We start from the raw sequence: 20466 nt of genomic DNA on the forward strand, positions 1-20466 counted from the left end.
GTGGTTTTGAATCAGAAAACAACACTCCATCATGGACTGACTATAACAATAACAAAATTAATAATGATGATAATTACAATAATTACAACAATAACTACAACGAAAAAGTCCGTGTTAGTCTGGCCTCTACCTTGCAGAAAATACAGCCCACCAATTGGAGCTGAATTCCTTATAGGAATTGTTATGCAGCTGGTCATTGAGGCACTCAAGCCACCTCACCACGACAAGGTACGGACATTGAGGTGGAAAAAAGGGGTCTGTACCACTGCCTTCAGATAACAACAGTCCACAATGAACTGACTACCTCAGACAGACAGAAGTGGTTGATACATTACAATAATATGATTTATGCCAAAAAAATGGTTAATAAAAATGATAATAAAGGATAGTTCTGCCATCAGATAACAACAGTCCACAATGGACTGACTACCCAAGAGAAACAGAACTGGTTAGTAAATATCAGTCAAAGTTTACATTGACACAAAACAAGAGCAAACAAGAGCAAAAATAAATAACAATAACATATTAGTAAAAATAGCTCTGCCATCAGATAACAACAGACAATGATAGCCTGACTACCCAAGAGAAACAGAGCTGGTTGGTATAAAACAGTCATGGTTTATAAAAACAAGAACAAAAACAAATGCAAAAAGAAAAGAAAACAAACCAAAAATTCATTTTCAAATTTTTATAACAGTTCTGCCAGATAACAACAGGCCATGGATGGACTGATAACTAAAGAGAAACAGAACTGGCTTTAAGGTGTAGAATAGGGTGTGCACTAACTCTTTAATGGCCAAGACTTCCAGCTTGGTCTCTCCACTTCAGAATCTGAAGCATTAAGTCTTTCCTGTGCACATCCATCTCACAGTATTGCCATTGAAAGTTGTTAATGGACAAGGGACCATCAAGTATTATATCTTTTGCTGCCATTATCACCCCAATACCACAACTTCCAACACCAATCATTCTAGAATCAACTGGTGTCTGACATGGCATGCCAAAACGCTGAAATCTGTGACAATTGTGCCAAAAAAACTTTTCTTGAAGAGCTGCATGACAGGGGTATATTTCTAAGAGCAATTCTAATGATCTTTTAACTGAGGAAAGGGCTATGGGAGGAGTAGTGGACTTAAGTCCATCATCAAAATACATCTCCCTATTGACTAGATCCACAAACATCAATCCCCAGTGGTTGGGCAGGTAGACTGGCACCAATATTTGCTGGAGGTCATAGACTTGTTTCAGCTGCTCTTCATTTTCTCAACTTCCACTTTTGGAATTCTTTGTCATTTGACCTCATCCAGTCATAGAACTCCCTTGGAAAGAAGACAGTGAAACCCTTTCCAACTTCTCTTGCTTTGTCTAGAAACTTGCTAATGAAAATATCTATGACAAAACTGTCAATGTAACGCTCCTCAACAAGATCTGAAAATGAGGTGGAATCAAGGTTCTTTGTACCATGCTCCAGTATTGGTTGACTAGCTGAAACATTCCAAAGGGCATTTTGCAACTGTACAAGATCTTTAGGGCTGCATTTCATCTGGAAGAGCCATTTAGCCTCTGCAGATACTTTGTGGTGGGTGTCTACTATTTCACAGAAATGCTGTAAGATAGATAAGGCATTTTCAGAGAACTGCCCAATACCTTCAATCTTGAGTCCACAAGGATTCTTACCAGCTTTTCGTTCATTGTACAAAATTTGGTGAGCCCTCTGGATGACACCTTCACAAGGATGCTCTGCTACAGAGAAGGGATCTGAAAAGGCCAGCTTCTCATAAAATGGGTTTAATGCAGAGGTGGATCTTGATGGTAGTGGAGGAATAAGGCTGTAAAGGGCAGCTACTTCAGCTCTTGTTGTGGCCTTAGCCATTGCAGCTCTAAGTGCACATTGCTGTGGCATTTTAGGAACATCATCTCCAATAACAACAGAAGTGTCACTACCAAGCTTTAAGGATGTTTGGCTCCTCTTTATGTGTGTGGAGTCATCTTGGGCTTCAAGCATTTCAGCAAAGTTAAGCTCTGACATGGATGGCTGGTAGATGCTAGATGAAGTTGAATCAAGAATATCAAATTTAATTCGTTTAGGTGCTGGCTGTTGCGGATGAATATTGGCATGTGAATTAAGATGGATTCTGGGATGACAAAGATGCTTGGTATTGTCTTGTGGCTCTGGACTTTCTGCGGAGAAATGCTTCTCCCAGTACTCATGACAGTATTCAAAAATGTCACATTTTTCCATGATCTTTGTCAAAACTGTAGGTTAAAAAGTCAGTTCCAATCATTTGCTCAAAAAGATCACTAAGAACAAACACCCAGGGTTTCTTTTCTTCAGTCCATGATTTTAAATCATGACTCATACTTTTCCAACCACATCCACGGTAGGAAAATGTTCTTTTTCCTGTGGAAAAAAGGAATTATAATGTAAGGGCTAATTTTATGTGTCACCATATTTTAAAAGTTCAAAAAGGGTTAACTAAAAATCTCACTGAAACAGAATTAAATAATTGTGAAGTTATATTTATTGACATATAAATAAAAAACTATACCCACCTACACTAATACAATTTCGTGCTTCATAGAATGAGTACCGCAAGGATAGCAGCATAGTTGCATACCAGTGGGTAAGGATTTGATTCACTGGAAAGAAAAAGTGAAATTTTGATAGGTTCTACAGCCATCCAAATCAGATGTTCATTAATATGTGCATTTTTTCATAATTGTATGAGCATCAAAATAAATGGCCCAGATGCATCATGGTTTGTTGCCTTAGAATACAACTGGCGGTGTAGCTTGTGCGAGGACTCAAATCCTTGCCCTGAGTACTTATAGAAAGAGCCGAAGTGTCAAAGAAGCATAGAACTGTGGTTGACGACTAGGTTTCCATAATCACCAGTGCCAAGATGGGAACCAAACAGCTTCTTCAGCAAAAATCCACACTCCTTGCACTTAAATGAAAAGACCAAGAAGATAAGAGTAGCATAAGTAAGTCTAACCAAAGAGAGATTAAGTATATTAATTGGGGGCTAGCAGTTTTCCTGAGTGTGTAATTAATAATTATAAACTTGCTGGTGATGGCAGTTTTAAACCAAAACCTAGAGCATATAATAGTAAAGCTAATGTATAAAAGTAAATTTAAATTATTTCTGGGTATCCTCATTTCAGACAATTTAAGTTATTAAATCCATATTTGAAACATTGAAAAGGCAGTGAGTCTTAATACAAGAAAAAAAATCACCTTCACATCATAAATGTCAATCTGTTGTTCTTCATGGTCTTCAAAGACTCTCTCACGAATTGTGAGAGCAATTTCTCTCCAATCACAGCAAACCTAGTATAAATGATTTAAGGCAATCATCAGTCTTCAATTCAGCCCTGATTAATTGATATAAATAACCTGAAAAGTGACTTACTGCATCAGGCAAACTTTTTAATAACATTTACTGATGTGGGATTTTAAACATAGACAATTTTCTCAACTTACCTTTGAAAACATTTCAATTTGAAGTTCAGCTGCATATTTGGCAAAAGAACTAGAGGACAGTTGAACCCCTGGCTGAATTTTTCTCCCTCTTTTTTGTTTTTTCTTGCCTGGCTCTTCAGCATTTGACATTTCCTCTAGCTTAAGGAATGCTGTTTCCACCTCATTTTGTTTTTTTCCACCACTCTTCAAGTTTAAGCAAAAAGGCTTTAAGCTCTGTTGGAGAATGGACACAAGATTTACTTAATTCGAAAAATTATTTCATGTGAACACCACTACGAACACCAATGTAGGACAAACAACAAAGAGGAAACAATAAAGACAAAACAGTTCACTTAAGTGGATGGAAATTGTATACTTAGATTCACAGGACTCCATGTGTCACAGCCCAATTTTAGAGAAAAAATTGGAGAAAAATTGTAGTTCACTGTGTGACAGTGTAATCATTAATAGCTATCTACAGTAAATGTGATGCACCAAAATTAAGTTATTAGGCATATTGACCACAGCAGCCTTTACCTTGTCTCATCAAGGTAAACTGTTTCCTTTTTAGAGCCATAATCACGTATGTAAGTTCCCCTGTCAAACAGGTCACTCACAAACTGCAAATCAAAGTGTTGCATTTCCCAATTAGCAAAAATTTAACAATTATCATTGCTAGCAATTCTTTATGACAGGGTTTTTGAAACTAAGCTTTATCTTATTTGCAAGGCATATTTAATTTTGACAGATTTTCCCTGGATTCAATCAAACAATCATATTCCAATATACAATAAATGCTGAGGCAGGGGTTCAAAAGGTGAAATGCATACCATTATGCGCTCTTCAAAGAAAGCAACATAGCTAAGAATAACATTTCTTGCAGCTCCAGAACTTTCCATATAATACTGGGTCACTTTCTCCAGGGGCAGTGATCTTTCTACTATGTCTTCAAAATTCTGTAGAACTGTTCTTTCAGTAGACCCTGAAGAATAATAATTTGTAGAATATTCATCTGTGAGTTTGGAGGAATGTAAATGTTATGACACACACTAGCAGTGTGGTTAGCATAAAGAGTCACAAAACTACATGGTATTTGTCAGGTAAATGGAAATTACCAGAAAAGAATATACCTTGTCTCTAAAACAAACTGGTTGTTCAAATGAGTTTCATGCTGTTACTGAGAATTAATACAGCTCTTCCGTGTGTTTCATATGTACAGAATGAGCTAATCCCTAATAAATAGCATTGGGAATGCTGATAAAAAAATAATAACTGGCCTAAGGTGAATGATAAACAAATATGGCACAATAAATTATATCAAATACAAACAAATGGCATACCTGAAAAAGATGCCACTTGAATGTTTTGTCTCATTATTTCTGTTTGCTGGCCTTTTCGTTCCTTGATAGTTACTCTTGGAAACCCATGGCAATTTTCAGGACCATAATTAGACAAAACCTCATTTAATTTATCAAGGCTTCCAATGCAATAGGCAAACAACCCCAATGAACCCAAAAGTTATTCGCAATTTCTCATCTCACAATGCAGAGAACAAAGATTAATGCTGCTTAATTCTTCCTCCAATAGGAAATTAAGGTCATCTCGAAGGCCTGAACACCTGTATAGAGAGAAAGTAGAGAGATGGTTGGGTTAGATTTGCCACACATGAAACATGTATGCATGATACCAATAAATTTTATCAGGTATCTCACCTTCTGATGTTGGCTTTTGACCTTAAACAATCTAGACAGGTTTCATCTGCATCAACTCCATGGCATGTACAGGCCTCAGTGAAAATAAGTATTTAATTAAAATTCATTTCTTAGGTAATTTCATGCACTTTAACAACAGACATAAACATTCAATTCTACAAAATAAAGTCATCAATGGCTGTTTTTCACTACAGCCATGTACTACCTCGAATTTGACTTGATGCCATTCTGCTTTCAGAAAACTGATCTGATCACAAGTTGATGAAATAATTAAAAGCAAGGAAAATATCAAGAGAAATAATTACCCTGATTGCATCACAAAATACACAAAATTCCACGCCATATCCTTTCCCACCAAGAAGGAAATCTTCATTATTTTTTTTTTTGAGAATAAGCAGCAAGGCCTTGTAATCAAGAGTCACTGCAGAAACAGGAAATTTAAGGTAACAATATTACAGAATATACTTTGATGTTCATAACACATGAGACTTAACACATAATAAAAAAATTGTGTCTCAGGAAAACTCACTTCTCCAGATGATTTAAATTAATTTAATTAAACAATGACTCAGTGTTATTGTGCAGTGAAGTAATAACAGGCTCTGTGTGGAATGTTTTCTTTTCCTTTTTTCAATGAGTAACTCTGAATGTTCAATTAAACAGAAAATTTGGCTGCGTTGCCTACTTAATTCCAAACTTTGTCATTTTGCGGTTTACTTTTTACTTTCTATCTCTCTAATTAAAAATTACCTGTGAAAGAAATGTTGTACTTTTTACCATCAACCCATATTCCATGTTTTTTGATGACATCTTTCTGATTATTGAGGTTCTCAAGTAACTGCTTTAAAATTGACCTGATAAAAAAAGGAGAAAAAAATTAAAAGAGAACACTTGCAAAAGCACCTTCATTAATGCAATCCCACTTCTCTGACTATTCTAGTATTTACAGCAAAAATGATGGCAATGATGTAAGAGCCTTTAAAATTATTCAAAGTCTTCTCTTCAAAACCAGTAACATGCACTATTGTCTGCATGCACCAGCATGTGATCCAATACACATTTTATAACTGTATTTTTTTATTTTTGTAAATGATTAGAAATGGGTGGTCATTGTAAAATTAGTTATTATAACTTTTGTTCACTGATTATTTGACCTGACTTACTTAAATCACCACTTACCTTTTCTCCTTACAGTTCCCAATTGCAAGGGGGTAAATAGACAGTCCGCTCACAGAGCTTTTGTTTTTAAAATCAATGGGTGCCATGCCTACAGCTAATTGGTCTTTACCTGAAATAAACCAATACAAAGACACCTTTGCTTAATCTGGCCAGGATTACACTTTCATACTCAAGACTAACAACTCTCAAAAAATTTACTCAAATGAGAACACACCTCCTTGTGGGCGTCCATCAAGTTTAATGTTAAACTCTTTGTCTTCTGAGTTGCATGAATGGAGGTGCTGCTCCCTAATTGCCCAGACAAAAACAGAATTTAGATGCACATTCCAAGCATCAAAATCTGCATCCTTGACCCTGGCAATTTTGAATGTTTTCTGCACTGTAGAGAAGACTAGTTTCTTCAGTGCCTTTATCTCATTTTTTGTGAGCAGTACAGGTGTATTCCCAGTTCTCTGTAGAAAAAAATTATCCAGAAACAGGTTTAGATCAACTATCACTTTATAAATGTTAAAAAAGGTTGACATCAGTTATGTTCAGAAATACATTAAAAAATAACCCACTAAAAGAAGTCTCAATAACTGCTTTATAAATCGTGTTCTGATTTTCAAGCCATAAAACTGAATGAACAAATGTAATTCCCCTCTCAGGAGGAATCCTTTGAAAACTGGATACCTTACCTGAGGTGTAAGATGTAATTTTACTCATAAAAAATCAATATGCTGTACATCTCACCCTTGCGAAATGGCTTTTGGAATTCCTAGGAAAAAATTCCTAGGAATTCCTAGGAATAAAGGTGTGAATTTTCACGGTAAATTTGGACTGGGAATGCCTAGGAATTCCTAGGAATTCCCAACCATAACAACTCTGGTTCTAAAAACCTAGAAATTCCTAGAAATTCCCAGAAATTCCAAGTTTATAGCCAACAGGACTCAGAGAACCAATGACTTCCCCTGAAAAGCTGTAAATCTAAAAAATTCCTAGGAATTTCTGGGAATTTTTAGGAATGTTTAAGAATTACTGGGAATTTTAAGCAAAAATTTGAGGCTAATGATATAAAATAAATACTTTAAATTAAAAAAACCCAGCTAAAATTCAAGTATTTAATGAAATTTATTTAGAAGCTTAATTAAGGCTTACATGTGAAATATTTTTGATTAATTATTAACATCAATGTGTGGTAATATTAGGATGGAATTTGATTTATTTTTCTTTTCTTGAAAACTTCATACGGATTAATCCTCAATTACAGCTATTCATATAAAATAGTCCTAATCAATCATTAAATTTGGGTTGACACAAATTGTGAATAAAATCTGTTGATTCTTTTCCATAAAATACAATATCTTAAATTATATTTGAAAACCAAGCACTCTTGGGAGTGAAGGGGTTAATTACAGACAAATAAAATTGATTTTTTGATTAAAATCTTGTTGTAACTGTAACAATAAATTAGAATGAAGTTATCCTAAACTGCAAACTTAGCTGCTGTTTGTATTTTTTTTCCTGGGTTTACAATGAGTCGGCCTTGAATGAGGTTGTCTACAAGGGGAGTTACTACATCACGGGCGACGAGCGGTCAGCATTAGATTCCATCCACCAAAACCACCTTGGTCGAGAGGGACTGAGATGGAATGATGGAAAAAAATTACGAAGCTACGACAACATGCCGACTTATCCCGATGACCCAAGTGTATTATTTGTTTGGGAAATTGCGTCAAAACTTTTTACTAAAGAAATGGTAAGTATTAATTTATTGTTCGATTGTAGTATTATAAAACATTTTGTCTTTCCTTTGCATATGTTAGTGAAAAGTTCTTACAATTGTTAACTTCTAAACCATCTTCAATTTAGCCAAGATTGAACTGTTATCACGTTTGTCATAAAAGTATTCTGAGATCAATGTCATATGACCCATTCATGTATTTGACCTTTCAAATTAGCAAGCCATAGTTGACAGAAACACAAAGGTTGAGGATAAAAAGAAATTATTATATACAGTACTTCTTCTGTATCTTTTCGTTTCCTTTTCTCTCCAGCTGTTCAATCTATGCCGTGCTGGCAATTGAACACTTTCCTTCCCAAAATTAGGAAAGGCACACCAGTAAAAAACGAATTTTTGCTCCTTAAATATCTCATGCATCTTCCCCCAGTATTTTGTGACTTCTGTCCGAGGAAGGAGGTGTAAGCATTAAATTAACCCGAATGATTCCACGATTGTGGTATCATCCAAGCCATGCCAGAGGACTTGAACTAGACAAACTAGTGAGAATGCACAATAGCGATAGCAAAGCTTTGTAATGCTAAAGAGCTATATCAAATATATATAAATATATGTTCCCGAAACCTTTGACAGCTTTAAAGAAAGAAAACTTCCTCGTCAATCCTGTTTCAAATTCCGCAATAAGTTTAAGCGCCTCATCAACAGAATTTACGTATCCTAAATTATCTGCATGTCTATCATCAATGGTTCGCGACTTAAGAGGCTGTCTCTCTTATTTCCAGCCGGTCAATTTTGCGTCAAAAATAATTTTTCCTGAAACTCTGTCAACAGAAAGACTTTATCTAGGAAAGAACTAAATTAGATTTGGTTTGATTCGAAATAATTTTCTGACTGCATTAGGGGCCATAATTATTTTCCAGTCCGTAGGGACCGTCGCAACGTCTCGAAAATTGAAAAATAGGCATATTTTGTAACATTGTAAAATATTTGATTCGCATAGTTAAGCCACAGAATTTATATCAGATTGCTTAAAAACCTTTCTAGTTTGCCAAGAAAGTTAGAATTTGCCCTCTCAATATATTTGATAAGGCGAATTTTAGCATATTCTGACCACTAGAAATCGCCATCGGCCGATGGCCGTAAATAACCTTGATTTAGACGTTAAGTTTTGGGATTTGGGACCTGGTTGACGATTCTATCCTACACAGCCGTTAAGTTTAGACCTTTATAGGTAAAATATGCAAAAACCCCTGTACGTTTTCGATTTTTCAAAAGTTATGACCGTTTGAATCAGCACATGTACGAGCATTCGCGATTTTTTCGCCTACACCAAAATCGAACCACTGGAGCAGATTTCGTCATAAATACAGCTTACCCGCTTTGCAGCCCGGCTTCATGGCTCACTTCAGCATTTTTCTAATAACCAAATTGGTGAAATCCATGATAACTTCAACAAATAGCTAGGTATTGCCTTCGAAAAGTAGGCGGCGTCCATCGTGATTCGTGGTATCAAAACAAATGTCGGAATTGGCCACATTTCGCGGTGAATCACCCATTTAACATCGCTGCAGAGCTGAATTTTTTCCAAAATCAGAATATAAACTCTCCATGTCTGGAAGCTGAGGGAGAAATGAAGGTTTTAGGCTTCTGAAGTGAAGAAATAATCGCTTAAATTTAGGTCCAGTTCGATGTTATACTGTTCTCACAAAGGTCCGCGCAAAAGAGAAGACCGCTGATAGCTTGTGCCGTATGTTGTGCCGTATGATTTTGTTTTGTATCCCAATGTAATATTTGGAGAGAAAAATTTTGGACGAAAAGAATAAATGCTTTTACCTAGAGTTTGATATCATATAATTAATAAATCAATTTCAAATATCCTGAGCTTGCTTCTCTCGGTTCCGCGTCGATTGTATCCACAGAACAACAACCTGTCAATAGCCGGAGAAGAGAGACAAGATCTGGTAGACAAAGTTAACAAAGAGATCAAAGTCTCACATCCAATCTGCTACGATACGTAGGACCTGTGTGAACGGTACCACAGTAACACACTTCAGAAATTCAATGTGGCTTTGTTGAGAGCCATCTGTAGTCATATTTGAGATCCCTGTAAAATTGAGTGACAAACTGTCGGACGTGATTAGTGATTAGACAAACTGTCGGACGTGATTAGTGATTTTCAATGTGTTTCTCAGTAGACTTATGTAAAGAATGTCTTATACGGTGGCTGAAAGTGTAGAATATGCTCTACAGATACAAACTACCTTTACTTCCGATATCAAGTTCTGACGGCGTTGTTATAGTGTATTATATTATAATATCTAGTAGTCAGTGAAATGTTTTGATGAAATCGATTGAAAATTTACCAAAAGCAACACTTATAACATCTGTTCACACGAATCATGTGTCAAGTTTTTAACACGTTGGTAGCCGATTTCTCCGGCTATTGACAGGTTGTTGTTCTGTGGATACAATCGACGCGGAACCGAGAGAAGCAAGCTCAGGATATTTGAAATTGATTTGTTAATTATATGATATCAAACTCTAGGTAAAAGTATTATTCTTTTCGTCCAAAATTTTTCTCTCCAAATATTACATTGGGATACAAAACAAAATCATACGGCACAACGTACGGCACAAGCTATCAGCGGTCTTCTCTTTTGTGCGGACCTTTGTGAGAACAGTATAACATCGAACTGGACCTAAATTTAAGCGATTATTTCTTCACTTCAGAAGCCTAAAACCTTCATTTCTCCCTCAGCTTCCAGACATGGAGAGTTTATATTCTGATTTTGGAAAAAATTCAGCTCTGCAGCGATGTTAAATGGGTGATTCACCGCGAAATGTGGCCAATTCCGACATTTGTTTTGATACCACGAATCACGATGGATGCCGCCTACTTTTCGAAGGCAATACCTAGCTATTTGTTGAAGTTATCATGGATTTCACCAATTTGGTTATTAGAAAAATGCTGAAGTGAGCCATGAAGCCGGGCTGCAAAGCGGGTAAGCTGTATTTATGACGAAATCTGCTCCAGTGGTTCGATTTTGGTGTAGGCGAAAAAATCGCGAATGCTCGTACATGTGCTGATTCAAACGGTCATAACTTTTGAAAAATCGAAAACGTACAGGGGTTTTTGCATATTTTACCTATAAAGGTCTAAACTTAACGGCTGTGTAGGATAGAATCGTCAACCAGGTCCCAAATCCCAAAACTTAACGTCTAAATCAAGGTTATTTACGGCCATCGGCCGATGGCGATTTCTAGTGGTCAGAATATGCTAAAATTCGCCTTATCAAATATATTGAGAGGGCAAATTCTAACTTTCTTGGCAAACTAGAAAGGTTTTTAAGCAATCTGATATAAATTCTGTGGCTTAACTATGCGAATCAAATATTTTACAATGTTACAAAATATGCCTATTTTTCAATTTTCGAGACGTTGCGACGGTCCCTACGGACTGGAAAATAATTATGGCCCCTAATGCAGTCAGAAAATTATTTCGAATCAAACCAAATCTAATTTAGTTCTTTCCTAGGTAAAGTCTTTCTGTTGACAGAGTTTCAGGAAAAATTATTTTTGACGCAAAATTGACCGGCTGGAAATAAGAGAGACAGCCTCTTAAAATTCTCGCTATGCTGTTTCTGTTTGTTCCTCAAGAATCATGGGATTTACAGCTTCGGATGTTCGGCTACATCACTTGCGGATTTCCGAGAATCTTCGGTTATGTTTTGCAAGTCATTAAATATTCCATCTCAGTCCCTCTCGACCGAGGTGGTTTTGGTGGATGGAATCTAATGCTGACCGCGACGAGCGGGGATAGAAAAAACGACCCAAATACGAGTGGTCAGCGGTAAAACAACTTTAATACCTCATATATAGACAGATCATTTGTAGTATCAAGAAATAATCGTGTTGTAAAGCCGAAGTGTAAGCAGTTTACTTCGCTAAATAAAATGTTAAGCAATTCAAAAGTGTTGATTGTACATATATCTTTTACTGCTTTAATAAACAATGAAGGCATCGGTGGCATCCGAAAGGTACCAAGAATTAAATGTACGTTTTGTAGTTGCAGAAAACAATCGTGTTGTAAAGCCGAAATGTTACCAAGTTACACTTCGCTACTTAAAAAGTTAAGCAATTTTCCTCAAGCTTTAACTGGAACAATACTTTTAATGCTCTATTAACCAATGGAAGCATCGGGAAAGGCATTGGTGACACCGGGAAAGGCATCAAGAAGAATGATATTAACGTTATGTAACTTGTTGTGTGACGAAAAAAAGGTATCTTGACTTGTTCAAAGCATTAATCACAGTTGACTTCCTTTTCACTTGAATTTTGTATCCACAGCCTAAGATGAGAAATTTAAAATTTCTATCAGCTGAAGTTCTTTTACTGCATATTATATCTATTCAATCGCCCCCAATTCACGTGGAAAAAAGGCAAGTAGGAAAACACTGAGCTTCGAGAAACAGCCATGTTAAGGCTAATGTATTTACCATTCCTTAAATATTTATAATCAAGACCACTCGTTTAGGAGACCTTTTCTCAAAAGATCCTCACGTGCAAATAATTCTGTTTTCCGTTCGAAATGTTTTTCTTCCTATTCAATTGAAGAACTGACTTAGCGTTTAAGCCGAGAAAAAAATCACAAAGTTTGAATTCTGGGATGTTGTCCACTGTTGGCTCCATCAAGTTACGATTCTGCACCATTGACGCTCGTGAAAATCTATCTACTACCAAGGACTGTATTTCTTATCTTACAAATTAAGATCTGTACATGACATTAAGTTCATCATCTGGTTCATTGTTATAGTCAGCTCTACTTGTACTGACAAGAAGCCACCCTAAGGGCAGGTGAAATGTTGCGTAAGCGTCTCCGCGAAAGGCACATCCAGACAACTTGCATGGAAAAACTGGCCACAGCTATCGCACCCAAGCCAATCCTCTCCATCGTCGTCTTTGCAAATCTTACAGACCGCGGTATTTCTCCTATAATTGAACAAAAGATATGGGACGTCAAAGAGAGTGTTGCGACGTTTAAGAAACAATGGTATTTGACACCATCAAAACTTACCAATCAAGGTCATCATAACACGAGCCAAATATGACAGACGTTATTCTTTCCCTTTCCATGTCCACATCATAACTTCCATTGATATCCAACCCCTCACACAAACACCGAGCAAACTTAAAACAAACAAAGAGAAATTTAATACATTCGAAACCAGGAAGCAGTCCTATTAAAGTGAGCTTTAGCAAGTGATTATGCTACTCACAAGACATACAATCACACCACAGTTATAGTTATCGGTCTGTGTGTAATGTAGTGGTTCAACACATAGCCATGACTTGCAATTCCATTCCGTTTTGAGATCGGCAACGGCACTGCAGAGTCAAACAAAATACAGCGATTACATAAGTATGTTTTTTCTGCATGCATCAAAATAAAAAGGAAAACATTGAGTTGAAAATATTTCACCTGATGTCATCGATCAGTTCTATCAGTTTGCTCTTAGGAACTGAGGTGCTCAAAATGGTGTGTACACGCCCATTCATGGGATCGAAATAATATCTGGTTTTCTGCTTTCGACCCAGAACTTTTAAAACATAAGCAAGAGAGCGCTTAAAGATTTATTTATGATGCAAAGTCCAGTTAAAAGGTTCTTGATTAAAGTGCGTTATTCAAAAAGATTATTATCGTAAGGTCCTAACCAGAAGTGTCCAGTGATTTCCAGACTTGTTCATGGGTATAAATATTTTAGAAATCTGGGTAAAGTTCTCTCCTGACCAAAGCAAGCGAGTGCTGGAATGTCGCTTTACCATTTCAGCCATAGTTGTGTGTGCCACAAAAATATCTCGGTGGATTAAGGTCAGGCGCCACAGAACTGCTTCGATAACCTTTGAAAAAATGAAAAATTCGTATTAAAAGAGATTTCTTAAAAGATAAAACGGTAAAAACGAACGATAAAATCCGACGTTTCGGAGTAGTTATGACTCCATTATCAAGGTAAAAGTTTAAAACATGCAAATAACAGTATTTAAGCGATGTGGCGCGAAAAATTAACATAATAGGTGCGAAGATTATACAAATACTTTCGCACGAATAGAGTCCGATTGCACGTTCAGGTTTGGCTTTAAAGTTCTTATATGAAGCATTTCGTACAATAAGCAGTCAAATTTGTTCCTGCACTTCTTAAGAACTTCGAAGCATTTCAGTAGGTCCTGAGGGATCGTCCCGTGTACGTTCTTGCAATGTTTGGCAATGGCTGAGGATTGTTGTTTATGTCCTTTTACACGATTGTGTAAATTACACAATCGTGTAAAAGGACATAATTTTTCGCGCCACATCGCTTAAATACTGTTATTTGCATGTTTTAAACTTTTACCTTGATAATGGAGCCATGACTACTCCGAAACGTCGGATTTTATCGTTCGTTTTTACCGTTTTATCTTTTAAAAAATGAAAAAGGAGAGCATTTCATGGAGGAAAGTTGTATGGAGAAGACACTCTATGTTAATAAAAAAAAGCACCTTGTCCACGAGCCAACCAGGCTGAAATCCCGCTATTGCACTGTTAAAGTTAATATTTCTTTTCGCAACCTCTGGATGGATCAACCGGAAATCATGATACTTTTTTTTCGTCACGCACGTCACGCAGCTAGCTACAAACCATATATATAATTATTCTTGGTGCCTTTCCGAATGCCACTGACTCCCTCTCCGAAGCCTCCATTGTTTATTAAAGCAGTAAAAGATACGAGTTCAATCAACACTTTTGAAAAATTGCTTAAACTGTGAAGTAAACTGTTAACATTTCGGCTTTACAACACGATTGTCTCTGGAACAACAAATTATATGTCTCTATATGAAGTATAAAAGCAGTTTTACCGCTGACCGCTCATATTTGGGTCGTTTTTTCTATCCCCTCTCGTTGCCCGTGATGTGGTAACTCCTAGTCGCAGTCGCGCAATTAAAAACCATTACGGGAAACCATTAAATTTTGAGGATAATGAAGGCGTTTCTACCATCGATCCTTTTTTTAGTTATTCAGTGCCTCACAGGTAAGATTTTCAGGGTTTGTCGTTGATGTTGAAAATGTTTTAATGTTCTCTTGCTCACATTGCTTTAGGGTCAAAAGGATGACTGGTTGCGTTTAAAAAAACCAAAGGAATAATGCAACTTCGGTCTCCTCGATAACTAAACCCACAAATTCCACCAGCGAACGATTTAACTGAACAGCAAATCTCCATGTTAGCATGTAAGATGAGACGTTTATAAAACAGATCAGTTAGCTAAATCAGTATGTAGCTTGTCAATCAAATTGTTTATTCTGAATGCAGTAATTCCTGAAAGATTTTCCTAGATGCCATGCAAAGAGGAAAAAAACCTATCTCTTGGTATTTGGCAGGTTGATTCATCTCTGAATTTCTGTGTCACGCTTGTCATGCAACTGAAATAATAAGATAGAAAAGATACATAAACTGGAACTCAAATCTGGCTAGAATGTGGTAGAGCATAGTTAACGTAATCATCGAGACAGCTGATAAAATCATAAATAAACAAGGTAAGAGTGCTATGTTAGATTTTTAGACTATTTTACAGGGTTAGCATTAGATTCCATCCAACAAAACCACCTTGGTCGAGAGGGACTGAGATGGAATGATGGACACCTCATGACTTGCTATACTAAATAAAAATTACGAAGCTACGACAACATGCCGACTTATCCCGATGACCTAAGTGTATTATTTGTGTGGGAAATTGCGTCAAAACTTTTTACTCGAGAAATAGTAAGTATTAATTTATTGTTTGATTGTCGTACTATAAAAAATTTTACAAAATTTTATGCAGATATTTCACGTATTTAAAAGGTGTCAGTAGGGAACATCCACCAAAACTTTGACCAAAACCATCAACAATATATATTTTTTTATTTTATCTATAGCCACTGTTAGATCTTCAGGGAGACAAAAGATTTATACCACTAATTAGCAGTTAGTGCTCTTTTTTTGGAAGATCAAATTAACTTTGTGCTGTTTAAGATTCAGTTTTGGTTTCTTGCTTATTCCAGCCTCTTCACATTCAAAAGCATTCCTTGCCATTTTTGTTTTCTTTTGTGCAATATAACTTGAAAAATAAACACAGAGAAAGGAAACCACAAAGGATTAAACTTGAAGCTAAAGCAAAGTTTAAGTTGAGCCATAGCTGATCCAAATACTAAGCACTTTATATTGTAACCCATTTAACAGTAAAGTTTATCTATAGGTCTGCCAGCTTGTCACAAGTCGTACCCCTCTCCTCCAAAAGTCTCTATAAACAAATTTTTCTTCATGGTCCCTAATTGATGATAAGTATATTACAGCTCCTCAATTTCCCTCTCTCAAGACAAGGTGACTCTAAATTTAACAAAGAAGTGGACTTGATAAAACTCAAACTATAAGTCAACTGGCTGCTACTTGCAACCTTAATTTCTTGATGTCAGTAGACAATAAACAATATGTTATAAATAAGAACCCTTATGCTTAATTTTGCAGTGATCACCTTCCTCCTTTTCATTTGCAGACCAGACTGGAACCTTCATAGGTGTGTTTGCTTTTTTTGAGTGGGGATGGAAGAAAAGGAGTCATGCTACATATCTGATGTTCAGCTACATCACTCACTGATTTCCGAGGATCTTCGGTTATGTTTTGCAAGTCATTAAATATTCCATCTCAGTCCCTCTCGACCGAGGTGGTTTTGGTGGATAGAATCTAAGTGATTTATGCCAGTTAACAGTGGCGACATGACTTATGACTTTTGCCTTATTATGTCTTTTCCAGTGCCCATTCATGCAACAGTTCATCCAACCATGATCTCTGCTCCAAATAAGTCAGTGAAAGCGGTCATTGGTGACACTGTGTCATTAAGGTGGCACTACAATTCAGGATATCTAAAGAATGATCTTTTAGAGGTTATGTTTGGTATTGAGAAGAGTCCTGACCTCCTGGAACCAAAGTTGGTAGCTGTCAACTCGAGTGGTTTTGCCTCAACACGGTCATCATATAGGTCCTCCGTGGGTTGGGCAGGAAATTTGACATCCTCTGTCGCAGTGTTTGAACTCTACAATGTAACAACTAACGATAGCAATACGTATGGTATAAAGGTGGAATACGGAGCTGGGCATACCCCATTGATCGACTCAGTCCAGCTTCAAGTTGAGTCCGGACGTAAGTAGTAGATCGGAACGGTCCCTGAAATCTCCCAAAAGAGGAGCCACACTGAATAATAAGGAGAAATCATTAACAATAATTCCAAGAGCACTACGAACTACGAGAATAACTCCTTTCAGAGTAATTGCAGATTATTGGGATCTCTTTTTCATAAATACTGTCGTTCTACACAAGTTCGGTTACCTTCGAGAATGGTCAAACACTTCCATTTAGTTACTGGACGACTGATCTAGACAACTGTGTTCCATTCATGATCAACCGAGAATTGAGGCCACCGCCGCACAATAGGGGCGGGAAAATATTTTTCATAAACTCTTCTTACCACCTTTAAACTTGTTTACTCAGACAATTGTATTTGCTAAGTTTTAACACTGCCAGGTATTAAAGTTGATTTTGCGTAAACTATTCAACACAGGTGCACCAGAAACAGCTACTCCTCGAGAGAAAAACGTCCCCACAACGCCAAGAGCTACAGGGTCTCCAGTCACATCGAAAGGTAATGTTCGTATCCTGTTGGTTTGCCCATCTTAAGTTACAGTACTTTTGCACCAGCAAGCCTGTAGGTAAATTACACAAGAATTGGAGATGAAACTTTTTTCTTTAATAGCTTTTTATCCTCTTAATAATATATATTACCCACTCTACAAACCAACGTACCCCTTTTCAGGACCTTTTCAAGTTTTAACACTTTTCAAGTTTTAACACTGCCAGGTATTAAAGTTGATTTTGCGTGAACTATTTGACACAGGTGCACCAGAAACAGCTACTCCTCGAGAGAAAAACGTCCCCACAACACCAAGAGCTACAGGGTCTCCAGTCACATCGAAAGGTAATGTTCGTATCCTGTTGGTTTGCCCATCTTAAGTTACAGTACTTTTGCACCAGCAAGCCTGTAGGTAAATTACACAAGAATTGGAGATGAAACTTTTTTCTTTAATAGCTTTTTATCCTCATAATAATATATATTACCCACTCTACAAACCAACGTACCCCTTTTCAGGACCGGTAGCCTGAGTTTAGAGTGCAAGTGATTTCAAATATTTCAAGTTCAAACATTTCATTTCCACCCAACATGTAAGAATACTTTCATTCCAATTAATTAACCTCCAAACGGACCTTCATACTCATTTAGCCATCTACCCTTTTACCTTATCTACTCATAAAACTACTACGGTCTAATCATCAGAGTTGCTGTTGTTCTTTCTTTTTATTTCTGTTCTAGAGCCCGGCTTTTCACTGCCAAGAAAATTGATTTGGATAGCGATGATTGGAATGATTTTGACTGTCATAGGAACACCCTTTGTCTGTTGGCTGTACTTTTCCTCCCATAGGAAAATTTCTGACGCAAATAGACATACCTTCACTGAAGGCGCGATAAATAAATGTTTTATGGAAAATCCATTCGAAACAAATAATAACGGATGCCTTAAAGGCGTTGACTAAAGCTTTCTTAGGTGAGGTAGAAATCGTTGACACATTTTTATAGAACTAAGTTATATATATCCTTGTTTAACCGGTTTGATCACATGCGTTTTTGTGTGGGATTTCTCACACCTTGTCAAGGCCCACAAAATTCATATATTTATTTGTCCACGAGAGAGAAGTGCTTGACGTTTAGTGAGCCGTGAAGACTGGATTCTATCACATGCCGTGAAGACTGGATTCTATCACATGACCAGAAGGCAGAGATCCCATGACGAGCTTTGCTCAAGAAAATAATTTGCAGCAGGTATCGTAAACTGATGCCGAGGGTTGAGGAAGAAGTTGTTGGGTTGATGTCATCACAAACATTACACCGCAATGTAATTACATAGACTTGGCGCCCACGAATCCGCGAGAGATACGCGATTGCGTGCTCAGTCATGAAACTTTAGAAAATTGCTATGCATAATGCTCATTAAAAAACTATGTTCTTTCTGATCCCGCCTGTTTCCTTATTATTGTGACGTTTCTAATCACGTAGTCTTTTTTCACAGAAGAGGCGATACCTGCTAGGCGCCGTATTCATAAAAGTCTCTGTTTCAATTATTTATGTATTCTTTCGCTTGGTTTGTATAGGTTATCACATGATTTCGAGTGCAATTTGGAATAAATAAGCACAAGTAAATTTTTTCAAAGACAAAATTGCATTACATATGATAAACAAAATAATACATGGTTGTTTGTAGATATAAAATTTCTCTTCTCATGTTTAACTCGACATCTCACTCGTTCACTGCGCTCACTCGTGAGCTATCAATATAGATTAATTCCATATCTATTTATTTATTTCATTAAATTTAAGTATTTTGTTATTTATTTTATTTTCATTGTAGGCAGTTGTTGAAATTTTTGAAGTGTTTGTAGATGGTTGTGGGTGGTTTTAGGTGGTTTTAGGTGGTTTTAGGTCGTTCCTTGTTTTAGTACTTACCTCCGTGGGGTGAGTTACTAACCCTAGAGGTTTTTGCATTCATTAAATTTAAGTATTTTGTTATTTATTTTATTTTCGTTGCTTTGTTTCTATAGCGATGAGCTGTTGGTGATGTGATTCTTTTTCTTACCAGCAATGTAAACCCCATGTAAGGTTGTATTTGACAAAATTCATAAGAGTTTTATTTCAAATTTCATTAGGATGATTTTGTGTATCGTGGTGCCCTTGCGAACTGAATTCCCAGTTTTCTGGGGATTCCTAGAATTCTCAAAAATTCCCAATTATGCAAACGACCCTTGCAAACTGAATTCCCAGTTTTCTGGGAATTCCTAGGAATTCTAAAAAATTCCCAACTATGCAAATTAATTCTGATTTAAAAAGCTTGGAATTACTGGGAATTTCTGGGAAAGGAAGACTCCAGTTTTGTGAGGACTTGGAATCCCTAGGAATTCCTAGGAATTCTCAGCTTTACAAACTACCTATAATTTAAGAAGTGTGGAACTCTTGGGAATTTCTGGGAATTGAATTTGGGGCAATTTTAATACCCTGAGGTCCACATCAATTCTAAGAAATTCTCAATACCTTGAATGTGAAGGTTTTAAGAAAAGGAGTAATTTCAGAGGCTTAAAACTTTGGCTGAATAAAAGGTATGTTATACAAAACTTACCAAGAGATATACATACATGTATATGTTTATAACTTAAAGATCATGAAATTTATTATTCAAACTAAGTTTAAGTAAATCTTTACATTAATGTGGATTTTCTCATGAA

The 20466-nt window shown here is 36.6% G+C and overlaps 2 protein-coding genes and 1 pseudogene across 3 annotated transcripts; 1 reads left to right on the forward strand and 2 right to left on the reverse strand.

Moving 5' to 3' along the window:
- Positions 1 to 735: 735 nt before the first annotated feature.
- On the reverse strand, positions 736 to 7059 carry LOC136276913 (uncharacterized; annotated as a pseudogene).
- Positions 7060 to 12263: 5204 nt separating this feature from the next.
- Positions 12264 to 13683, reverse strand: LOC136279120 (uncharacterized). Of its 2 annotated transcripts, none has more exons than XM_066162594.1 (5): positions 13554 to 13683; positions 13351 to 13459; positions 13149 to 13261; positions 12898 to 13063; positions 12264 to 12422 (listed from the first exon to the last, which is right to left on the reverse strand). In XM_066162594.1, exons 1-4 carry the CDS (start codon positions 13628 to 13630, stop codon positions 12919 to 12921), a joined length of 444 nt encoding a protein of 147 aa, XP_066018691.1. In that variant the 5' UTR covers positions 13631 to 13683; the 3' UTR covers positions 12264 to 12422; positions 12898 to 12918. The 2 variants fall into 2 exon arrangements, with proteins under 2 accessions (XP_066018691.1, XP_066018690.1); XM_066162593.1 differs by having other exon boundaries at positions 12908 to 13063; positions 13554 to 13681.
- A 1321-nt stretch (positions 13684 to 15004) lies between these two features.
- LOC136279119 (uncharacterized) lies at positions 15005 to 20195 on the forward strand. The gene is made up of 5 exons (XM_066162592.1): positions 15005 to 15135; positions 16894 to 17280; positions 17699 to 17779; positions 18032 to 18112; positions 18506 to 20195. Exons 1-5 carry the CDS (start codon positions 15084 to 15086, stop codon positions 18724 to 18726), a joined length of 822 nt encoding a protein of 273 aa, XP_066018689.1. The 5' UTR covers positions 15005 to 15083; the 3' UTR covers positions 18727 to 20195.
- The last annotated feature ends 271 nt before the right edge of the window (positions 20196 to 20466 follow it).

Source organism: Pocillopora verrucosa, chromosome 2, assembly GCF_036669915.1.
Source record: "Pocillopora verrucosa isolate sample1 chromosome 2, ASM3666991v2, whole genome shotgun sequence".
Taxonomy (NCBI): Eukaryota; Metazoa; Cnidaria; class Anthozoa; order Scleractinia; family Pocilloporidae; genus Pocillopora; species Pocillopora verrucosa.

Bases quoted from the DNA above. Each gene is read 5' to 3' on its own strand.
- LOC136279120 (XM_066162594.1), bottom strand. From the start codon at position 13,630: ATGAATGGGCGTGTACACACCATTTTGAGCACCTCAGTTCCTAAGAGC. The intron at 13,460-13,553 runs GTGAAATATTTT...TTGACTCTGCAG, and splicing joins GAACTGATCGATGACATCAG to TGCCGTTGCCGATCTCAAAA. The intron at 13,262-13,350 runs GTGAGTAGCATA...GTTTGTTTTAAG, and splicing joins GTGGTGTGATTGTATGTCTT to TTTGCTCGGTGTTTGTGTGA.
- LOC136279119 (XM_066162592.1), top strand. From the start codon at position 15,084: ATGAAGGCGTTTCTACCATCGATCCTTTTTTTAGTTATTCAGTGCCTC. The intron at 15,136-16,893 runs GTAAGATTTTCA...TGTCTTTTCCAG, and splicing joins AGTTATTCAGTGCCTCACAG to TGCCCATTCATGCAACAGTT. The intron at 17,281-17,698 runs GTAAGTAGTAGA...TATTCAACACAG, and splicing joins GCTTCAAGTTGAGTCCGGAC to GTGCACCAGAAACAGCTACT.